The sequence below is a fragment of the Lepidochelys kempii genome, chromosome 22 (assembly GCF_965140265.1).
Source record: "Lepidochelys kempii isolate rLepKem1 chromosome 22, rLepKem1.hap2, whole genome shotgun sequence".
Classification (NCBI taxonomy): domain Eukaryota; kingdom Metazoa; phylum Chordata; order Testudines; family Cheloniidae; genus Lepidochelys; species Lepidochelys kempii.
Window position 1 is genome coordinate 17,997,977 of NC_133277.1, and position 18,645 is coordinate 18,016,621.

The 18,645-nt window shown below is 41.6% G+C and overlaps 1 protein-coding gene across 13 annotated transcripts in view; it reads right to left on the bottom strand.

The window, feature by feature from the left end:
• SIK3 (SIK family kinase 3) overlaps positions 1 to 18,645 on the bottom strand; it is a 154,480-nt gene that overhangs the window by 94,402 nt on the left and 41,433 nt on the right. Inside the window, exons 1-2 of one of the 13 annotated variants that reach the window (XM_073320976.1) lie at positions 4,380 to 5,698; positions 3,469 to 3,682 (exon numbers count right to left, since the gene is read on the bottom strand). The exons of 10 other annotated variants lie outside the window; for them this stretch is intronic. Coding sequence is in view for 1 of the 3 variants with exons in the window: in XM_073320968.1 (XP_073177069.1) it covers positions 5,711 to 5,785 (75 nt within the window). In the remaining 2 variants the exon portion in view is untranslated. 2 more of the 13 variants (XM_073320968.1, XM_073320978.1) reach the window with 2 other exon arrangements.

Below are 18,645 nucleotides of genomic sequence, written 5' to 3' on the forward strand. Positions count from 1 at the left end.
TGGTGTCTCAGAAAGTAAATACAACCAGAATACTTGCTCTTTATTTTCAAGTTTAATATTAAAACTGTATTGCCTTTGCAGTCTTTCCTTTGCAAAACAAAACTAAAATACAAGCAAGTCTACACACAATATTCCTGTCTGCCATTCCATTTGTGCTGGGAGCTCAGAAATCACAAGCTAAACAGGATCATACTTGGTCAGTATTTAGAAGTGAGATCTTGAAGGAAAAAACCTGTGTTGTGAGAAGTACATTTGGTGGCACTCTTTCCTCTGAGTACTGAATATAATGCTCTCGATTTGTGCTAAAGAGTTCTGTGCTGCTAGACATGGCATCTTCTGATTAAGATACCCCTTGTCGTCCGTCCCCCCCCACTGCCCCTTGCAGTCATTAGAGAACCCACAGCACTTTTTGTATGAGCCCTTGGGAGATCTCAATATTACTTTTCCTCCCAAAATTCCCCTTCTGGTTTTAATTAGAGGCAGGATTCTTCTTCACTTCTTGTCTTAAACTACTTAATATGGCTGTGTGCTGTTAACTACCAAGTTCCACCCCAGGACAGTGCTGGATGCATTTCTGTGTTGGTCAGAGTGGATGTAACAATTCCTGGAGGGGCTTTATGAGACATCTGAATAAAAAAAGCATGCGGACTGTATTATGTCCTGTTCCTTATCCCAACCCAAGTTGGGAGAGACTCCCTATAGCACTGTCATTTCTAGGCACAATGGAATGCATCAAAAGCGCCATGGCAGGCTCCGTAGAAATCCTTTGGTTTATGCATAACTATTTAAACATTAAATGTCAAAATTCAAAACCAAATCCTTCTAAGAGTTTATTAGCAACGCAGTTCAGTCAGCATCAACAGTGAAGGGATTTCAGAAACAGGATTGACAGTCGGATGGCTATGAACTAATTTAGTCCTTTGTCTTCCTCCTACTCTATACGCCTATTCACTTTTGCAGAAACTCCAGAATTTGGGATGGCGTCCTTTGGCTGTTAAGCTACTGGGGGATGATGCAGCAGCACTGAATGCTGCCTGCCACACAGGAATATTACTGTATCAGGAATCACTGTCAGGTAGATCACAGGTAGGTCGGGGGGAGGGGAGAGAGAGAGAGACAGAGAGCGCAAGCGAGCACGGGCAGAAGCAACATTGGTTAAAATAATTCTGATCACCATTTGTGAGATGCACTGTTGCAGGGATGGGGAATTCTACTTCCCTTCTCCCACAATGGAAGTTATTTTATATGCATCTGAAGTCTGGAGTAAGACAGCTACCAACCTAAGGGGCTGATCCTACAAACCCTTGCTCACATCAGCAATCCTTCCTCCTGAAGTCAAGAGTGACTACTAACCTCACTACAGGTTAAGATTCTTTGTATCTGATGTGTGGCAGGCCACTTGAATCCACTTGATTATTATGAGGACTGATGGCAATCCACTGAAGTGATGAAATGCATGTGAAAAGCTGGAAGACTTCAATCCAGATGTATAAGTGAAAAACTGCAACTTGTGAAGTCCAGTGTTGTAAACTCTTGCGATTTTATCGTGTCACGATGATTTGGTATTTTTCTTAAGGCCCCAGCTCTTCAAGTCTTGTTATTTTGTGAGAATCTCCACTTTAAAAAAAAAAGTTAATTTCTGGCCTTGTGGTTGCAGAGAAAAGTTTGAAAATGTCCCAGTTGCACCCTCAAGGTTTAACAAACAGAAAGCAAATAAAAAGAACCCAATGTTTATTTAAAAAAAAACAAAACATGATTTTTCAACACTTTGGTGGAGATAGCAATACTGGAAACCATTGATATCCTAGATGTCCAATTTCTACATACTTGTCTAGATGGGGAAATTCAGCAGCATAATTAGATCTGTATAATTATATTACTATAGCTGCACTGGTACAACTCCCGAGGTGAACAATTTTATTCCCACACAGCCTTATACTAGCATAACTACTGCAGTATAATTATACTGGTAAGTTTCCCCAAGCCCCAAGAATGTGCATGTTTGTGAAAATGGAACTGAAGCTACTGAATTCCAAAGTTGAGTTTTGAAACTTTTGGCAGCAGGCAGCTTCTTAATGAAAACAGTAGACTGTCTGCAAAGAGAAACATAACATTCCACGTTCTGGCAGCAGTGGAGCATGAGAAAGGATGGCAGTTGAGCACAGAAACTATGACATCTTCGTCGTGATGTAGCACTTCCAGAACACCAGTCACTGTGCTGAGTTCATCTAGCCAATTACCAGAAAATTTGCACTTTGTTGTACAGCAAGAGGTGAAAGTTTCTCTGAATAAAATTGCTCCTGCAGAATGAGAGCGAGGAGTTCCACTGTCTGGGGGGGGGAGAACCCCTGCCAAATGCAAAATGCTTCTCTGTTCTGGAGGCTGGGGAATGACAGTAACATCCTGAAGGCTTGGGCACTCAACTGACTGGTTGAAGATTTTTGGAAGAAAGAAATTAGAAGTCAAGAATGTCCTACAAACAATAAGCCCTCTCTCCCCCAAACTGTGCCTTCATTTCAGTGGAGCTATTGTAGTCTGTATTCAATATGACCCTATTCTCCTATGCTCACCACAATCACCCCACACCGTCAGTCACAGCACTGCATTTCTACACAGTCCATTTCCCCCAGCCATTTAATTTCTTTAAAAGAAAAATAAACATATATGGAGAGTTTAAAGTTACCTCCAGCGGCTGCTCAAAAATGCTAATGTAACACACCTATCATCACACATTTTGTTCACTGGGATCAGAATTATGACTGCTAAATTCCCCACAAGAGGCAAGGGAGGTATTGCAAGAGACACACTGAAGAGGAATAAACGAGCCATTTAATCATACTGCAAATAATACTCACTCACTTTTATAAAGCTGATAAGAGGTGATACAAGTGCTAAGTGTCATTTCAGTCTACAACAAGGACATAACTAAAGGGCAATTTTCAGCTGTAAACCAAGAAGCAGGTCTACCTGCAGAGCAGGGGAGACAGCCTAAGCAGTTTGTCCAGGAGCATGACAATCAACCTCAGCTTTGTTGACTTGATGCATAGGGAATGCCTACATTGCACAGTATTAGCATGATTAAACACAACTGGTCAAAGGAGTTAGCAGACATGATACTGATTAGGACTTAGCTGTCAGTACAGACCAGGTCAAATCATGCCAGCTAAGCACAGTTTGACCCAGAACTGAAAACATTTGGAGGCTCAAGTGACAGAAACCAGCCCTGCCACTGCCTCAGAAAGTTTTGGAAGTGTGTATAAGATTTCTTATACAGTAGAACCTCAGAGTTACACCTCGGGAATGGAGGTTGTTTGTAACTCAGAAATGTTCCTAACTCTGAACAAAACATTATGGCTGTTCTTTCAAAGAAGTTTACAGCTGAACATCGACTAAATACAGCTTTGAAACTTCATTATGCAGAAGAAAAATGTTGCTTTCCCTTTTTTTGTTTTAGTAGTTTACATTTACCACAGTACTGTACTGTATTCACTTCTCTTTGTCTCTGCTGCTGCCTGACTGTGTACTTCTGGTTCCAAATGAGGTGTGTGGTTGACGGGTCAGTTTCTCACTCTGAGGTTCTACTGTACCACATTCTTCGCTCAGGGTGGTGTATGAAGTCTCCTGCTCCCAACTGCTGCTACCGTTTCTTCTGTGGCATAGCAAAGGCTGCAATTTTCTGACACTAAAAGTCAATGCAAATACATGGCAAGATTTAGCAATCCAAATTCTAGATGTTCAAATCCGAAGGATTCAAATAAAAGGTGTATCTAGCATTTCACTGCACTTTTTGCTATAAATCATCCCATTCTGTTTTCAATTTAACAAATCTGCATTGTATGCAATCTACCCCATTACCCTTCTATTTAGTGCTCTCTGTTAGAGGGAAAGAAACAGTCAAGCTCAGAGGCTGGTCAAACTTTTGGGAGTATCCTCTAACAGTCTAATGGTTAAGAGTATGCATGTGCAAATGAGGACTCCTGACTCACTATAAGACTTCAGCTATCCCTTATAAAAAGATGTTAGTTAAGCTCCTGTGAAGTATCATCTGTGAATGCTTTTAAAGTGGGTCTACACTGCAGATAAAAACCTGCAGCAGGCCTGTGCTAGCTGACTTGAGACCATGGGGCTCAGGCTAAGGGGCTGCTTAATGGCGGTGTAGACTTCAGGCTCAGGCTGAAGCCAGGGCTCCAAGACCCTCACCCTTTGCAGGTCTCCCTTCGGCATAGACTGGCTACACAGGAGGCCGTACAGCTGTGCTGCTGCAAGGTCTGTCGTGTAGACAGCCATAGGCAAAGTCTACATTTGCAGAGTTTTTGCGCTGCCAGTTTCCAAAGGTGATAGTGGACTGGTGAAAGAAAAGTGCTGGTTTGCATACTCACTCGCTTCCACAGGCATCACAGTGTTTACATTTGTAGCATTTCCATGATGGAGGAGAGCAGCGCTCTGAGGGCAGCTATCCCACAATGCAGCTCTCTCCATTTTGACGATAGGTCTTGTGGGAAGGGGGGTGGAGGGATCGCAGAGCATCATGGGTCCCTGACCAGCCTCCTCTCCCCAAACACTGATCAGCTCCAGGAGCTCAGCATTTGCTTGTCACCTGGCCAGATAAGTGAGCACTTGCCAAGAAAACAGGAAGGGGAGTTTCAAAGTTCCCGGGGCTTTTCACGGGGAGGGGTGGACGTCTGTTTACCTGGCGTCAGAGCAGCAGAGTTGCTGGCCAGAGTGATCACCAAGGCACTGTGGGATATCCTGTGGAGGCTAAAAACTCTGTAAGCAGGAAGAATGTGTCTTCACTTGCACATCACCACAAAAGCATCACCGGTAAGAGATGTACACCTCTCGTGAAGGTGATTTTCTTTTTGCAATGAAACTTCTGAGTTTCACTGCAAAAAGTCATTGGCAAGTGTAGACGCTCCCACAGTTTTTGTGCAGAAAAGGGACTTTTTCCACTTTAAATGGCAAGTGTAGACATGCCCTTAGGGAAAGTAATATTCAGAAATGGATAATACTGGTAAGAGTGAGTCAGTCTCTCTCTCTCACACACACACAGAACACTTCTAAGTTTATTGCCACAAGTTCTATTAAAATTAAAGTCAAGACGAATCATTGGCCTTGCCTACACACAGAAGTTTCACTAGGTTGATTCAGAAACTGGTTTTAGTTAATTTAGTTAAACTGGTGCAAACCCCTGTGTGGACAAACACAACCTGGTTCATATCAATTTATATTAACCAGCCTACATAAATCAATTTTAAAACCAATTTTAGTTAAATTGGTGTAACCTGCGGGCAGACAAGGCCTAAACCCACTCTTCATTCAAAAGCAGATTTAAGCATAGTGCCTCAGCCTAGTCCCAACTGGACATTTTTCCGTCACACAATTTGGCTTGCTGGCAGTCTGACTTGAGGCGCAGAGACGTGAAACAAATCAGAAATGAGGGGAGGTGACGAGGGAAATCACGCTGAGGAAGTTACCCAGCACTGGCCCACATTCCAGGGAGCATGGGCCAAGTGCTCTGATTACCCCCATATTTTCATGACACTGGCTATGAAGGTAATGGGACATGTCTGGAAAGGCCTAGTAAATCAGTGATACAACGCAGGTTGCTGATGTCTTATCTGCTGTCTTTCCCACACATGTACAGAGGTGCACATCACACTGCACGTGGGAGTCGAGATGAAAAGCAGCTTGCATGTGTTCAGCTCTGCACCTCATCATCAGTGGAGAAAAGCTGAGCGTCTGAGGGGGAGAGAAAAGAGAAGGGGGAGAGGTGCAAGGACGTCATCAGGGTGCATAGATCCTGCGGGAGGCCAGGTTGCCTGGAAACAGAACAGGGAAGAAGAGGAGGAAAAGCCATTAGTTGGAAGAAAGCTGAAATGCTTTTTATAAAGCAAGTTCAACCTGTGCCTCAGCAGGGCCACTGTGGGGAGTCTAATCAGCCCGGCTCCAGATATTCAAGTGTGTGCAACTGCTGCGGAGACGGATTTTTTAAAAGTATATTTCAAACTGTACATTAATCACAGTGACCAGTTCTATCATCACGTGAAATGTGTTAGTGCACTAAACTGTGTGAGATGTAGATTTAGGTTTGCTCCGTTTCGCACCAGTTAATAGAAGGATCGGTATAAACTCATTTGTTATAGCTCATGACATCACAGTCTAGAATAAAAAGTTACAGAGTCCTGTGACAACAGCTATCAGGTCATCATGTAGTCTACATCTAGACCTCCAAGTTTATAAAAGACAGTCTAGAGATCTATTCTGCCCCATTTAAGCAATCAATATGAAGTGAATACATGGATTTTACTGTACTGATTTTTATTTATTTTTTTAAACACCCTGTGGAAGAGCAGACCAACAATAGTTCATCTACTCTGTCAGTTGGGCCTGTCTGTGCTAACGTTAGTGATACCTAGTGTAATATTCCACTTCATGAATGCTGAAATCTGGATGTATCTGAGAATGCTGGGAGAAGATGCTGTAAATCACAAGACACTGTCTCCATCCACTGGCTGGGAGGAAATCACACCCAAGCATTTGTACTGGTGTAGTTGATTGATGAGAGTTAGCCACTATCAGAATGAGAAAAGCACAGTCCGTTCCATCATTGGTGGGATTCCAGCTGAATAATATTATGGTTAATTCCATCAAACGAACAAACCAGCAGCCCTGTTCAACTCCTGTGTACGTCACTGACCTGGGCATCCCAATGAACAGGTAATGGTGGGAGTACACAAAGGAGCTCATCAATTTGTTCATTTATAAATGACAATCACCTCTTCACTTTAGGGCTTTTCTACAAGAAGGATATTTTTCAGTTTTACTGTTTCTACGGATAAGACTCCTAAGGTAAGTACATAGAGAGGAACATCTGAAAAAGGTCTCTAGAACAGGGGCTGTCTAATGAGTGCCTCACACTCCAACGAAAGATTATTATTATTCCTCACACCTGACTACCTATTTATGTGTGGTTTTTAAACTCTTGGAGAAGCACTTTAGATTTAAGACACTTTCTTTAGATGCACTTCTAAAATCTTAAGGGCATTTTACTGCAAAATTGTCAAACAGCCAATACTAATAAAACTAAAAACCAACTGTCTCTAACAAGGTCAGATCAGTGAAACAACTGTGATAAAATATCATATTAAAGTGATAGGGTATCCTGTAAAAGAAAGAGTGCATCCCATTAAACTGCAAACTGATTTACTGTTACCGTGACCAGAACCAATTGACAATGGGAGCAGGACTCAGGCCAAACATTTCAGCTAATGTGTCCAATTCATTCCGCCTGCCAGTGTCAAGACCAGCTTGTAAGATCACCTGTCTCTTAATGAACATGTTTCTTAGCTTACTAATGTTCTCGCTGCTGTCAGCAGAGCTGGAGGGAATGTCAGCCCAGCAAGACTATTACTCACTGACACTACATTAGAGCACAAGAACATCAGAGTTGCTTAGCAGCAGTTTTGTAAACGTAGTCACATGCAGGAAGAAAGTTGTCACAGCCGGCTGTGTACCAAGAATGTTGAACAGCAGCAGCCACCCGTCTCTCTGCTGAGTAACTGAACTATACAGAATAGCTTCCCTGCAGTGTGCATGAGGGAAGATGGAGGAAGAGCCATGCTCAATCTTTTTAAAGTATGCTTTGGGAACGACTAACCCCCCAATACCAGCACAGAGCTGTTGGGATACTGGGAATACAACAGATTTTTTAAAAAGGGATAATAATATAGCAAAGTCCGCTAAATATACTCTTCGCTCAAATTAAGACTCAAACAATGAATACTTTTTGATGACACGGAAAGAGCTTGAGGTCAACATTAATAAAGCTGTTTAGTAAACAATCAGATAATTATGAAGCTGGAGAGAGAAAGCTATTCTAGTCACGCTTCCTCTGATGGCCAACCCGATTGCTACTGGGTGCTTTACTGAGCAGCCTGCCCAAGGTCTTTGTACATGATCTGCAGAAGTTAAAGAAATGTTTTTTCAGGCCCTGTAAGATGTTCAAAGCTAAAGCAACAGCCTACACCAGATTTAGAACATGTCATACCTGAGACAGTGTTATGACCAAATGATCAATGTGAGATGTACATGTGAAATGAGTGCAGAATATTGAGCATGAATGGCTTTGAAAGGAGAAATTTGTCCTAAACCTGGAAGATCACAGCTCAGAATTTATTGACATGGTCATGCACTAGTAAAAATAATGACAAGTTTTTCAATACAATATTAGGTTATGACTGGGAAAAAAACCCATAGTTTAATAACCATGCGCTTTCATCACTGACAATTGTCAAAGTGTATGTGGGGATTTTTCCATCATCCAGTGATGAAGATCACAACTGGAAAGTATCTGCAATGACACTTCTAGACATTGAATAAACCTGGCAGAAAGGAGGAGGGGGAAGTGGTTTCTTTTCAGTCCAGTATTTTGACAACCAAATGGTGAGAAAAGAAAAAGCAGATGACAGCTTTAAAAAAAATAAAATAAACTCCATAGATTCCAAAGCCAGAAGGTACTATCATGATTATCTAGTTTGACCTCCTGTATACCACAGGCCATAGAACTGACCCAAAGTAATTCCTAGAGTAAATCTTTTAGAAAAACATCTAATCTTGATTTTTAAATGGCCAATAATGTAGACTCCACCACCACCCTTGGTAAATTGTTCCAATGGTTAATTACTCTCATTGTTAAAAAATTTAGGTCTTATTTCCAGTCTGAATTTGTCTAGCGTCAACTTCCAGCCATTGGATCATTTTCTATCTTGTCTCTCATAGACTGAAGAGCCCATTATCAAATATTTGTTCCCCTTGTACATACCTGTAGACTGATGAAGTCACTCCTTAACCTTCTCTTACCTAAGATAAACAGATGGAGTCAAGGAGCTCAATCCATGATAAGGCACAATTTCTAATCCTTCAATCATTCTCGTGGCTCCTCTCTGAACCCTCTGCAGTTCATCAACATCCTTCTTGAATTGTGGACACGAGAATCAGACACTGTATTCAGGTAACAATTGCACCAGTGCCAAATACAGAAATAAAATAACCTCTCTACCATCCTGCAGCAAAAAAACTTCAAGACCAGACTTCAAAGAGAAACTGCTGAGCTTCAAAAAGAACAGGACGATTTGTGGCACCTTACAGACTAACAAATTTATTAGCACATAAACTTTCGTGGGCTACAGCCCACTTCATCGGACGCATAGAATGGAACATATAGTATGAAGATATAGATATAGATATATATACACACACACACACAGATAAGTTGGAAGTTGCCATTATCAACTGTGAGGGCTAATTAGTTAAGATGAGCTATTATAGGCAGGAGAAAAAAAAACTTTTGTAGTGATAATCAAGATGGCCCATTTAGACAGCTGACAAGAAGGTATGAGGATACATAACTTAGGGAAATAGATTCCATTTGTGTAATGACCCAGCCACTATGCTGAGCTTCAGTTCATTTGCAAATTTGACACCATCAGCTCAGGACTAAACACAGACTGTGACTGGCTCGCCAACTACAAAAGCAGTTTCTCCTCCCTTGGTGTTCACACCTGAACTGCTAGAAGAGGGCCTCATCCTCCCTGATTGAACCCACCTCGTTATCCCTAGCCTGATTCTTGCTTGCATATTTATACCTGCCTCTGGAAATTTCCACTACATGCATCTGACGAAGTGGGTATTCACCCCACGAAAGCTTATGTTCCAATACGTCTGTTAGTCTAGAAGGTGTCGCAGGACTATTTGCCTCTCTACTAGAGATTCCCCTGTTTACGCATTCAAGGATTGCATTGGCCATTCTGACCACCACGTCACACTGGGAGCTCAAGTTCAGCTGATTTTCCAACAAGACCCCCAAATCTTTTCCAGGATAGGAGTTCCCCATCCTGTAAGCATGGGCTATATTCTTTGTTCCTAGATGTATATGTTTAGGCATAATAAAACTAATTGTTTATTTGCATGCAGTTTACCAAGCATTCCAGATCCTTCTTAATCAGTCACCTGTCCTCTTCATTGTTTATCAATCCAGTTTTGGGTTTTTTTTGTTCCACTCAGGGAAGTTTTTAAGAGACATTCAAACAAGTTTCCAACAAGCACCTTCTGCAGTTTGCCATGATAAGACAGCAGTTTCTAAGGAAACACAAGTAAGCATCAGACCCAGTAAAACTCTTGTAAATTTCATACAGTTGTGAGTGCCCAGGATCAGGCAGGCTACTGTAGTCAGCAGCGTTTTATATATCAGGGAGGAATTATCTTCGTTTCCCAGACCTTGTGATTTCAGGAAAGGAGATTCAGCAAACCAGGGCCAGCCACATTCTCACAGTGACAACCAACCCATCCAACACCTTTAATCACTTTAACCTATTTTATACATATAATACACGTTATGGCACCGTGGGATTACACTCCTATTTTTGGAAAGGGAAAGACAATACTTTGGTGTGTTCCAATCACAGCAGCATCACTTTGATTTCATTCCAAGCAAACTGTTCATACTGGTTCTTCTTGAGTGTGTTAGGCCACAATAAAGAATTATGCCCGGGCAATCAACCACAGAGCAGATTTTTACCATTAGACAAATTACTGAATAAACCCGAAAGTTTTGACACAGAAAGAACGAGATGTATACAATCTTTATTGATGTAAAGTGGCCTTTAACTCAGTTGATCATTGTTCCCTTTGGCTCTACCTGCAAGTTAGCGGTGTGTCTGGCAAGCTCCTCAACCTTCTCATAGAAATGCACTGCTGAAGAGTGAGCTGTGTGCGCTTACATACAAGGACATCTGCCTAGTGTGAGCACAACAGCAGCGCCCATCCAGGTTGTATGGCAGTCCCTAATCTGTTCAACACCGTTATTGACCAGATGATGGAAACTGTCACTAGCCACATATTGGGAATGGTACTGCTATCTTCGCATCCAAACTAATCTCAGCAATTCCCAGATATATTTATGGAAGAAGCAAGTAAGCTTGGTCTTCAAGTCAACTGGAAGAAAACCAAACTGAAGAAAGTGGCTGGTAGACCTCTACCCCTCTACGTAATCAATGGACAACGTGTTAAATTTGTCAACTCATTTTAGTATCTTGCTCTGTTGTCACTAAGAGGAGGAAAGTTGCCTTGCTGATGTGAAGCATCGAATCAGGAAGTGTCATGCAGACTCTTTGGAAATGTCCATTGCATCAAAGCCACATATCAACTCCTATCCTTTTGTATAGCTCTGAAACCTGGGTCACATACATACAAATGTGTCAACTGGACTGTTTCAACATGAAACAGCAACAACCATCGAAGGCATACAGCATTTTAGTCACGACACGAACGAGGACGTCAGGCATCAAACCAACTAGCCTACAAGGTCTTCCCAGATAACAACGCCAGCTTAGGCGGCTTGGCCCTCTGCTCCACATGCTGGCGTCCATACCAGCCCGCCAGCTTTATGCATTCAATCCAACAAAAGCTGGATGGGGAAGATCTCACAGACAGCATTGTGCATGCTGGAGGGATGTCATGACTTCCAGCCTCACCAGCCTCAGCTTTAATACAGAGCAGGCAGCAGCACTGGCAGGAGACCGGGCTCTCTGGAATCAGGTGATCTGAAGTGTACACTTCACGCTCTATGAGCAGGAGACTTAATGAATGAATATACTTTACACAAGCATGTGAAGAAGTACTGCTTTGTAGAGTGGCCCTGTTACAGAGCTGGTGGCTCCTGAGTTCTAATTGCTGCTGCTGACCGGCTGCGTGACCTTAGAGAAATCACCTCACTTCTGTGCCTAAAGTTTTCCCACCTGTAAGTGGGATCTACACCTCCCCCCTAAACACATGTATAAGCCTTAGAGACAAAAGAAGACACCAGCAATGGCTAGATAAATGTTTTTTAAATAAAAACAGTTCCAACAATGCATGACCATACTGCTTGCATGTTATCTCTCCGTCCTCCCCACTTTGTCTTGGTAAGTTCTTCAGGGCCGGGATGTGCTTTCCTACATCCCTGTATACTTCGTAGCACATTTGGGGCATTATTGTAATAAACAGTAATTAGTATATGTCTATATAGCATTTTGAAGATGAAAAGCATTGTGAACGCTAAGCATTTCTTCCAGTATATGACAGGTCTCAGATCTCAGTAATTTCTCCAGTTTGCCCAGAAAGACATCTGAAACCTGTATTTTTAGAGCAGACAGAGCATCTGAACCAAATAAAGCAGGAAAATATGAAAAGGCAAATCTCATGCACCAAATTTTAGCTCAGAGCAGATTCTCAGGATCAAGTTATCAGCTCCTAAGCAGAACCACAGTGAACATGGCAAGAGTCCTTTAACTACAAGGCCAATATTGCCACTGTAATTGGTGGAGTATAGAACTTAAACATGTACACTATTTACCAGAGCTAACACAGGCCCCAATCCTTTGGAGTACACCCCATGTGCAGCCCCTCTGCCCACAGGGCTGGGGCCCCAAGCAATTGCAGGGGTCCACTCAGACAGAGCAGTTTGCAGAATCAGGCCTTTTTAGTCAAGGACATATTTATAAACACACACACTTGTTCAAGCTACTGACTCAGCCTCAAAATATTGACTATTTGAGATACTTTTTCAAAACAGCACTGTTTACATCTCAGAGATGCACGAATTTAATTCAGTGTTTTTATGTTTCTGCCAAACCTAGTAACTTTAGTCTGCATTTGACCCTGAGAGAGAATTGAAATGGTCAAATTACTCACATACGAATCTGTTTAAAAGACTACAATACTAATTACAATTCCAAGAATGCAACAGAATCAAAAATATTTCCCTGCCAAACCCAAGGCCTTCGGTATGCCATCTCCACTCCCTGATTCAATTAGAACTCTCCTAATTAGCAGATTTAGTGCCTGGTAAAAATTATTGGCAAACAAGATCCATTTCAAAATCTTGTGGTCAATCCCTCCACTCTGATTACACACACGAATGTTTTCAGATTGAGCAGGTAGAGGTCCCAGAGTTTAACAACAAAGTGGACATTTTCAGAAAGGGCAACAACACTTAAATTGTAAGGGCTGAAGTCTTCAAACATATTAACCCTCAAAGAAAAAAAAAGCACCAGAAAGCTGCAGCCCTGCCCAGCCTATACCTCACATGTGCTTCAAATCAGAAGTGCCATACAGAATTGCTCAAGTGTTTCCTGAAATCTGTGGTGAAAAGTGATTTCTCCCCACACCAGATATCTATTGTGGTTACTTGCACTGGCCCAGAAGTATATTAGCTAGTCATATTAAAATGAGTTGCACTGAAACCTCAACAAGGTTACAGCAGTCTCTCCGCTGCAAAACCAGCAGGCGGCAAGATGGTAACGAAAATCCATAACTAAATATTAGGATAACAAAAAGAAAATGAGTTCAGAACTTTTTAAACCTGACAAAAGAGGGAAAGGACCATCACAACAAGTCAGGAAACTCATTAGAATCATCCAAACCATACCTCAGTGGAATGGGTTTATCACCTGCAATCCATAGCAATGTTCATTTAACTTCCAGGTTTTGGTTTCTTCCTCATTATTTTACACCACAGTCAGTCATTGTTCCCTGCAATACCTTCTTCCCTGCCTCCCAAATGTTTCTGAAGGTCTCTGGAATAGGGAAGGGGCCATAAGGACAAGGTGGTAGTAGTAATGGCCAAGTCAAAGCCCACTACAGCCTATTACCCTTTTTAGGGCTGCTCTACATCCACCTTTTGGCTCAGAATTACAGGCTGCTTTTGCCTCTGAACCTTGAGAAATGCAACTTCAGTAAGATTTATAAGATGTAAAGGACAGTACCAGAATGGCAGTCACCCATTTTTCATAGCAACTTATGTTTCATTACAAAGTTTGGTTCAAACAAAGCCATAGAATCAATCTCTCTCTCAGAAGCAGAAATCTGTAGGGTAAAGGTACCTAACCAGAAACACATTTTCATTCAGTCCTTCCTCCCCAAACCTCTCAATAAGCCACAAACAGGCTCCTCAGGCTAGAGGAGATTCTAACACTTATTTCAATTAATAGTTTGCTTGTGTTGTCAGTGCCAAGTGTCTGCTTCACTCTTTACCCTTTGTTATTTCATTTTCTCCTCATGACAGCTTCAATTAGGTTAAATGCACATTTCTGGAGGCCCAAGTCAAAAATTAGTTTAAATTTTCATCTGTCTTATGACAAAGCCAGCTTTGAGGGAGGCCAAGTTTGAGAGACAGCCTTCTGCTGCAAGAGTTCCACATACTATCTTTTTAAAGAACTGGCTCTCACTTCGGTCTACAACTAATTCATAGGAGCTGGCAGTCCATTTCTGGCACAAATACTTGGATTCAGTTCAAGGGATCAGAAGTGGTTTAAGCACTCAGCTAGTAGGCTACTCATCTAGACGTGAAAAAACATAACTAAAACTCCATAAAGGAGCAGCCTCTGGGAGAAGCATAGTCAATTTGAGTGTTACACAACACCCACAGTGTTAATACGAGTTTTAGGACTATCTTACATAACAAATGTTCCTCTTCATTTGTGAGCCATAAGAAAAGAAGAATGAAATCCTATGGAGCTGGCTCATACTTAGGTTAGTATTTAGTAGACATGGAATATATTTCCATCTACACTAGCTGTGTAAATCGCTACCTCATATCAATGGCAGAGTCTTTTACATTCACGGGATTGCTACAACCTCTCACCTTCTGGAGGGATCCCACTCAGAAAGCTGGCACTTGGTCTCACAATACAAAGTACCTTCCCTCCCACAAACACATGCGAATAGAGTTTGCAAGTTCCAGAAAGGCATTCTCCCCCCCACCTTTTTTTTTTTTTAACCAAGATGGCAAGAAATCCCCCCCTCTCCTTATTTTCAATGGTTGAAATCAAGTGGAGGAAAAGAGACAATCTGTAAAGAAAGGGTTGTTGATCTACTGGTCAGAGTAAGGGACTGGGAGGAAATCTAAGTTTTATCATCAGTTCTGGCTGATGTTAAGTCAGTCATTTCCCCCTCTGCCTCAGTTTCATGACCCTGTACAATGGAGCTACTATATACCTACCTCATGGGGTGCAGTAAAGCTTACTTCTTGTTTAGAAAGTTTGATCCTCAAATGAATGGGGCTATAAGAGAGGCACCATATCATTATTTGTACCCAGATACTATACAGAGTGCTACCAGATAGACAGGAGGGAGGTTAGGATATGTGTTTATGACTCACCACTGCAATCTGTAGGATCACAATTATGCTATATAGGAATGCTTTTAAAAGCTCATCCATGTGAGGAGGACACTAGGGGATACCTCTTGAGGAATAGCATTATACTCAACACCCTACCACTTTCAAACACTTATGCAGGACCACTACGGCCACAGGAAGGAATGAGTTTGGTGGGCTAACAGCCTTCGCATAACTCGCTGGGCTTGGGGTCCCCAAGGTGTACAGCAGAATGGGTCCAGGTTGGGGTGCAAGAATTAAAAGGTTCTGTTCCTTGTCAATACTGATGTACATTGCCAATACAAGTCTCTCTCAGACTCCGAACCAATGTGTCTGGTTTCCAAATGCTTGTGCAAAATACAAAGTATGTGTTGTGTGTGTCCTGGCTCAAGGTCAGGAGTGGAAATGAATTTCGTGGTCTAATGCCTGTAGCCTCCATTCATGCACACTCTACAGTTACAATGATGATACATGCTATTTGCGAAGAGTTGGCTCTCGGCTGCAGCCCAGGACTCAGGTGCCTTTGGAGAGTTTCAAGGGGAAGTCAGAACAGTGCCTGAGCTCTCTATGTCTGGCTCACATCAGTGTTATTATAGTTCCCAACTTGCATGAACAATTGATACACCCACCAATTCCATAAGATAAAAAGTGAGGGGCGTGTGTGCGCTTTCTGAGCTGGGAGACATTGCTATTTTGGAGGTGGATTTCAGAATTGTGGTTTGAAAAAAATCTAATTTTAGCTTTTCCATTTTGGTCTGCTACTGTAAATCAAATTCTGAAGAACTAGGACACCAGCCAACACATGAACATGGGCATAATAAGACTGGGCTTCCACAGACATTTGGTGTGAAGAATATTCTTCTTAAAAGATTTAATTTCTTGGGAATGTTTAAATACTGAAAGATAAACACTGAATCTGAGCCATGCATTAAATACAGGTAAATGCAGCAAGGGCACGTGGGTATAAAGCCACAGCCTGGAACTCACTCAATGCCTGTCCTTGTAAACCCTACACTCAGGAGCTTGCAGAGAACAAAGCCTCTTTAGTCTCACACAAACCGCAGCAAAACAAAAAACAAACAAATAAATCCCACCTCAGGAAGCATTCTGGGGTCTTAAACAAAACAAATCTGTAACACTAAACTTTAAACATTTGAATTTTAGATTGTGAATTTTTTCTATTACACACACATGCTGCTACAGATCAGTTAACTACTAAAAACTCAGGGAATTACTAAGCAATAGATTATATTTGGCCTGTACATTAATGAAGGAAGCAAGCTGGTTTAATCATTAGAGTAAAGGTCAAGAAATCAGGATTTGATTTACTGCGTGTCCTTCCCGAGGCGACTTGAGTGCCTCAATTTCTCCATGTGTAAAATGGTGAGAGCACTGCTTACTTGCCTTTTAACCAGAGAGCTTGGCTCTATAAATGTAGTGCATTATTCCTGTTTTGTCTTCTGGGGTTTTTATCCATCATGGTGAAAACCAGATAAACAAGTACTGATACTATGCACTTAGTGATGTTTTGTTTTAATTAGACTTGGTAAGCCAGTCAGTTGGACCATTTATTATTTGACCATGGTCAAATACTGTCAAGTATTCAAGCCAGAATGCCCTGAGGTAGGCAGCAGCCTACCTTCCTGGTTGCATCATGCTGCCTCTTTCTGTTTTAGAGCTTTATTTCTTTGTGCTTCACATATTTCTAAGTTAAAATGACTTAAGTAACCTGTTTTTTGTAATTAGGCATAAGTATCCAAGGCTAAACCTACTATAAACCATGAAGTCTTACGCTTTTGTTAGTGACCTAATGCCTTAATGCTTTAAAATATTTGACAATATTTAACCAATATTTGACCACTCAAATGACCAATTATTTTTGGACTGATCAAATGCCCAATTCTAGCTTTAATAGGCTGAAGATAGTAACTTTCACAGAAAAACCTGATACAGATACTAAATTAGCCTATCATAATAAGGAAAAGGCGTTTAAACAGAAAACAAAGTAAGAACCGTGTAACCAAATTAGCCCCAGCTAATAAACAGAGAAGGTACAATGAACAACGGCTCAATAAATCCTGTAAACAAGATATGTAGAATGCAAAACTGCAGATGCATGTTGTACTGAGTGAACTTTGTATTTCAAAAACTCCATCCATTCACAACTGCATGTGAACAGGGCAAAAAAAATTCAACAGCACAAAAGAATCACTTTGTGTTGTGTGTTCTTCTTCCACACCTGTCAAACTGTTAAATTCTGCTTTCTCCACTCACAGAGGATTCTACTCATCACTTTTCCCAAGAAAAGCCAGTGTGTCACCTATTAATACTAGTGGGAGTGAAAACTTGTACAAGCCCTATCTGTATCCCCTTCAATTTAGCAATGGGAGGATGAACCCAAAATCCTCTGCTGGCCAAATATATTAAGTTTAAGTTCTTGTTCACATGCTAAGTGCTAATGCAGGCAAGTTTACCATATATTTCATAGTTCTTATAGGAGCTCTGTTGTATAATTCATTTTAACATTCCTCATCCCATAGAGCCATTGGTATTTTCTTCAAGTAGCACAGGAAGTGGGAATGGCTACAGATTATGCCAAGAACCCATTTACCAGTTTTTGCTCAACTATCCTTGCAGAAGTACATCCAGTAAGAAGAGAGTGAGGTGTCTGACAGTAACTGAGCATCCAACGCTAACCAGAAACACTCAGGAAACTCAACCATGCAGAACAAAACCTAGAATTTAGTCATCTAATTTTGTTAGCTGGCTGCATGGGAATTTTGTAACCAAAGTCAATTTAAGATGGCTCCAATACAGAGATAACATGTTAGCACAGAACTGGGAGACGCATAGACACAAATTGAGAAAGCTAGACAAACTCTAACTTCATATAACATATGATCAAACTGGTTAGTTCAGTCTGACGGGGCTGACAATTTAGCTCAAGACTTCAGACTGACTGAAAGCCACAGTTCTGATTCCCTACCTCTTATTCATAGAATCATAGAATATCAGGGTTGGAAGGGACCCCAGAAGGTCATCTAGTCCAACCCCCTGCTCAAAGCAGGACCAATTCCCAGTTAAATCATCCCAGCCAGGGCTTTGTCAAGCCTGACCTTAAAAACCTCTAAGGAAGGAGATTCTACCACCTCCCTAGGTAACGCATTCCAGTGTTTCACCACCCTCTTAGTGAAAAAGTTTTTCCTAATATCCAATCTAAACCTCCCCCACTGCAACTTGAGACCATTACTCCTCGTTCTGTCATCTGCTACCATTGAGAACAGTCTAGAGCCATCCTCTTTGGAACCCCCTTTCAGGTAGTTGAAAGCAGCTATCAAATCCCCCCTCATTCTTCTCTTCTGCAGGCTAAACAATCCCAGCTCCCTCAGCCTCTCCTCATAAGTCATGTGTTCCAGACCCCTAATCATTTTTGTTGCCCTTCGCTGGACTCT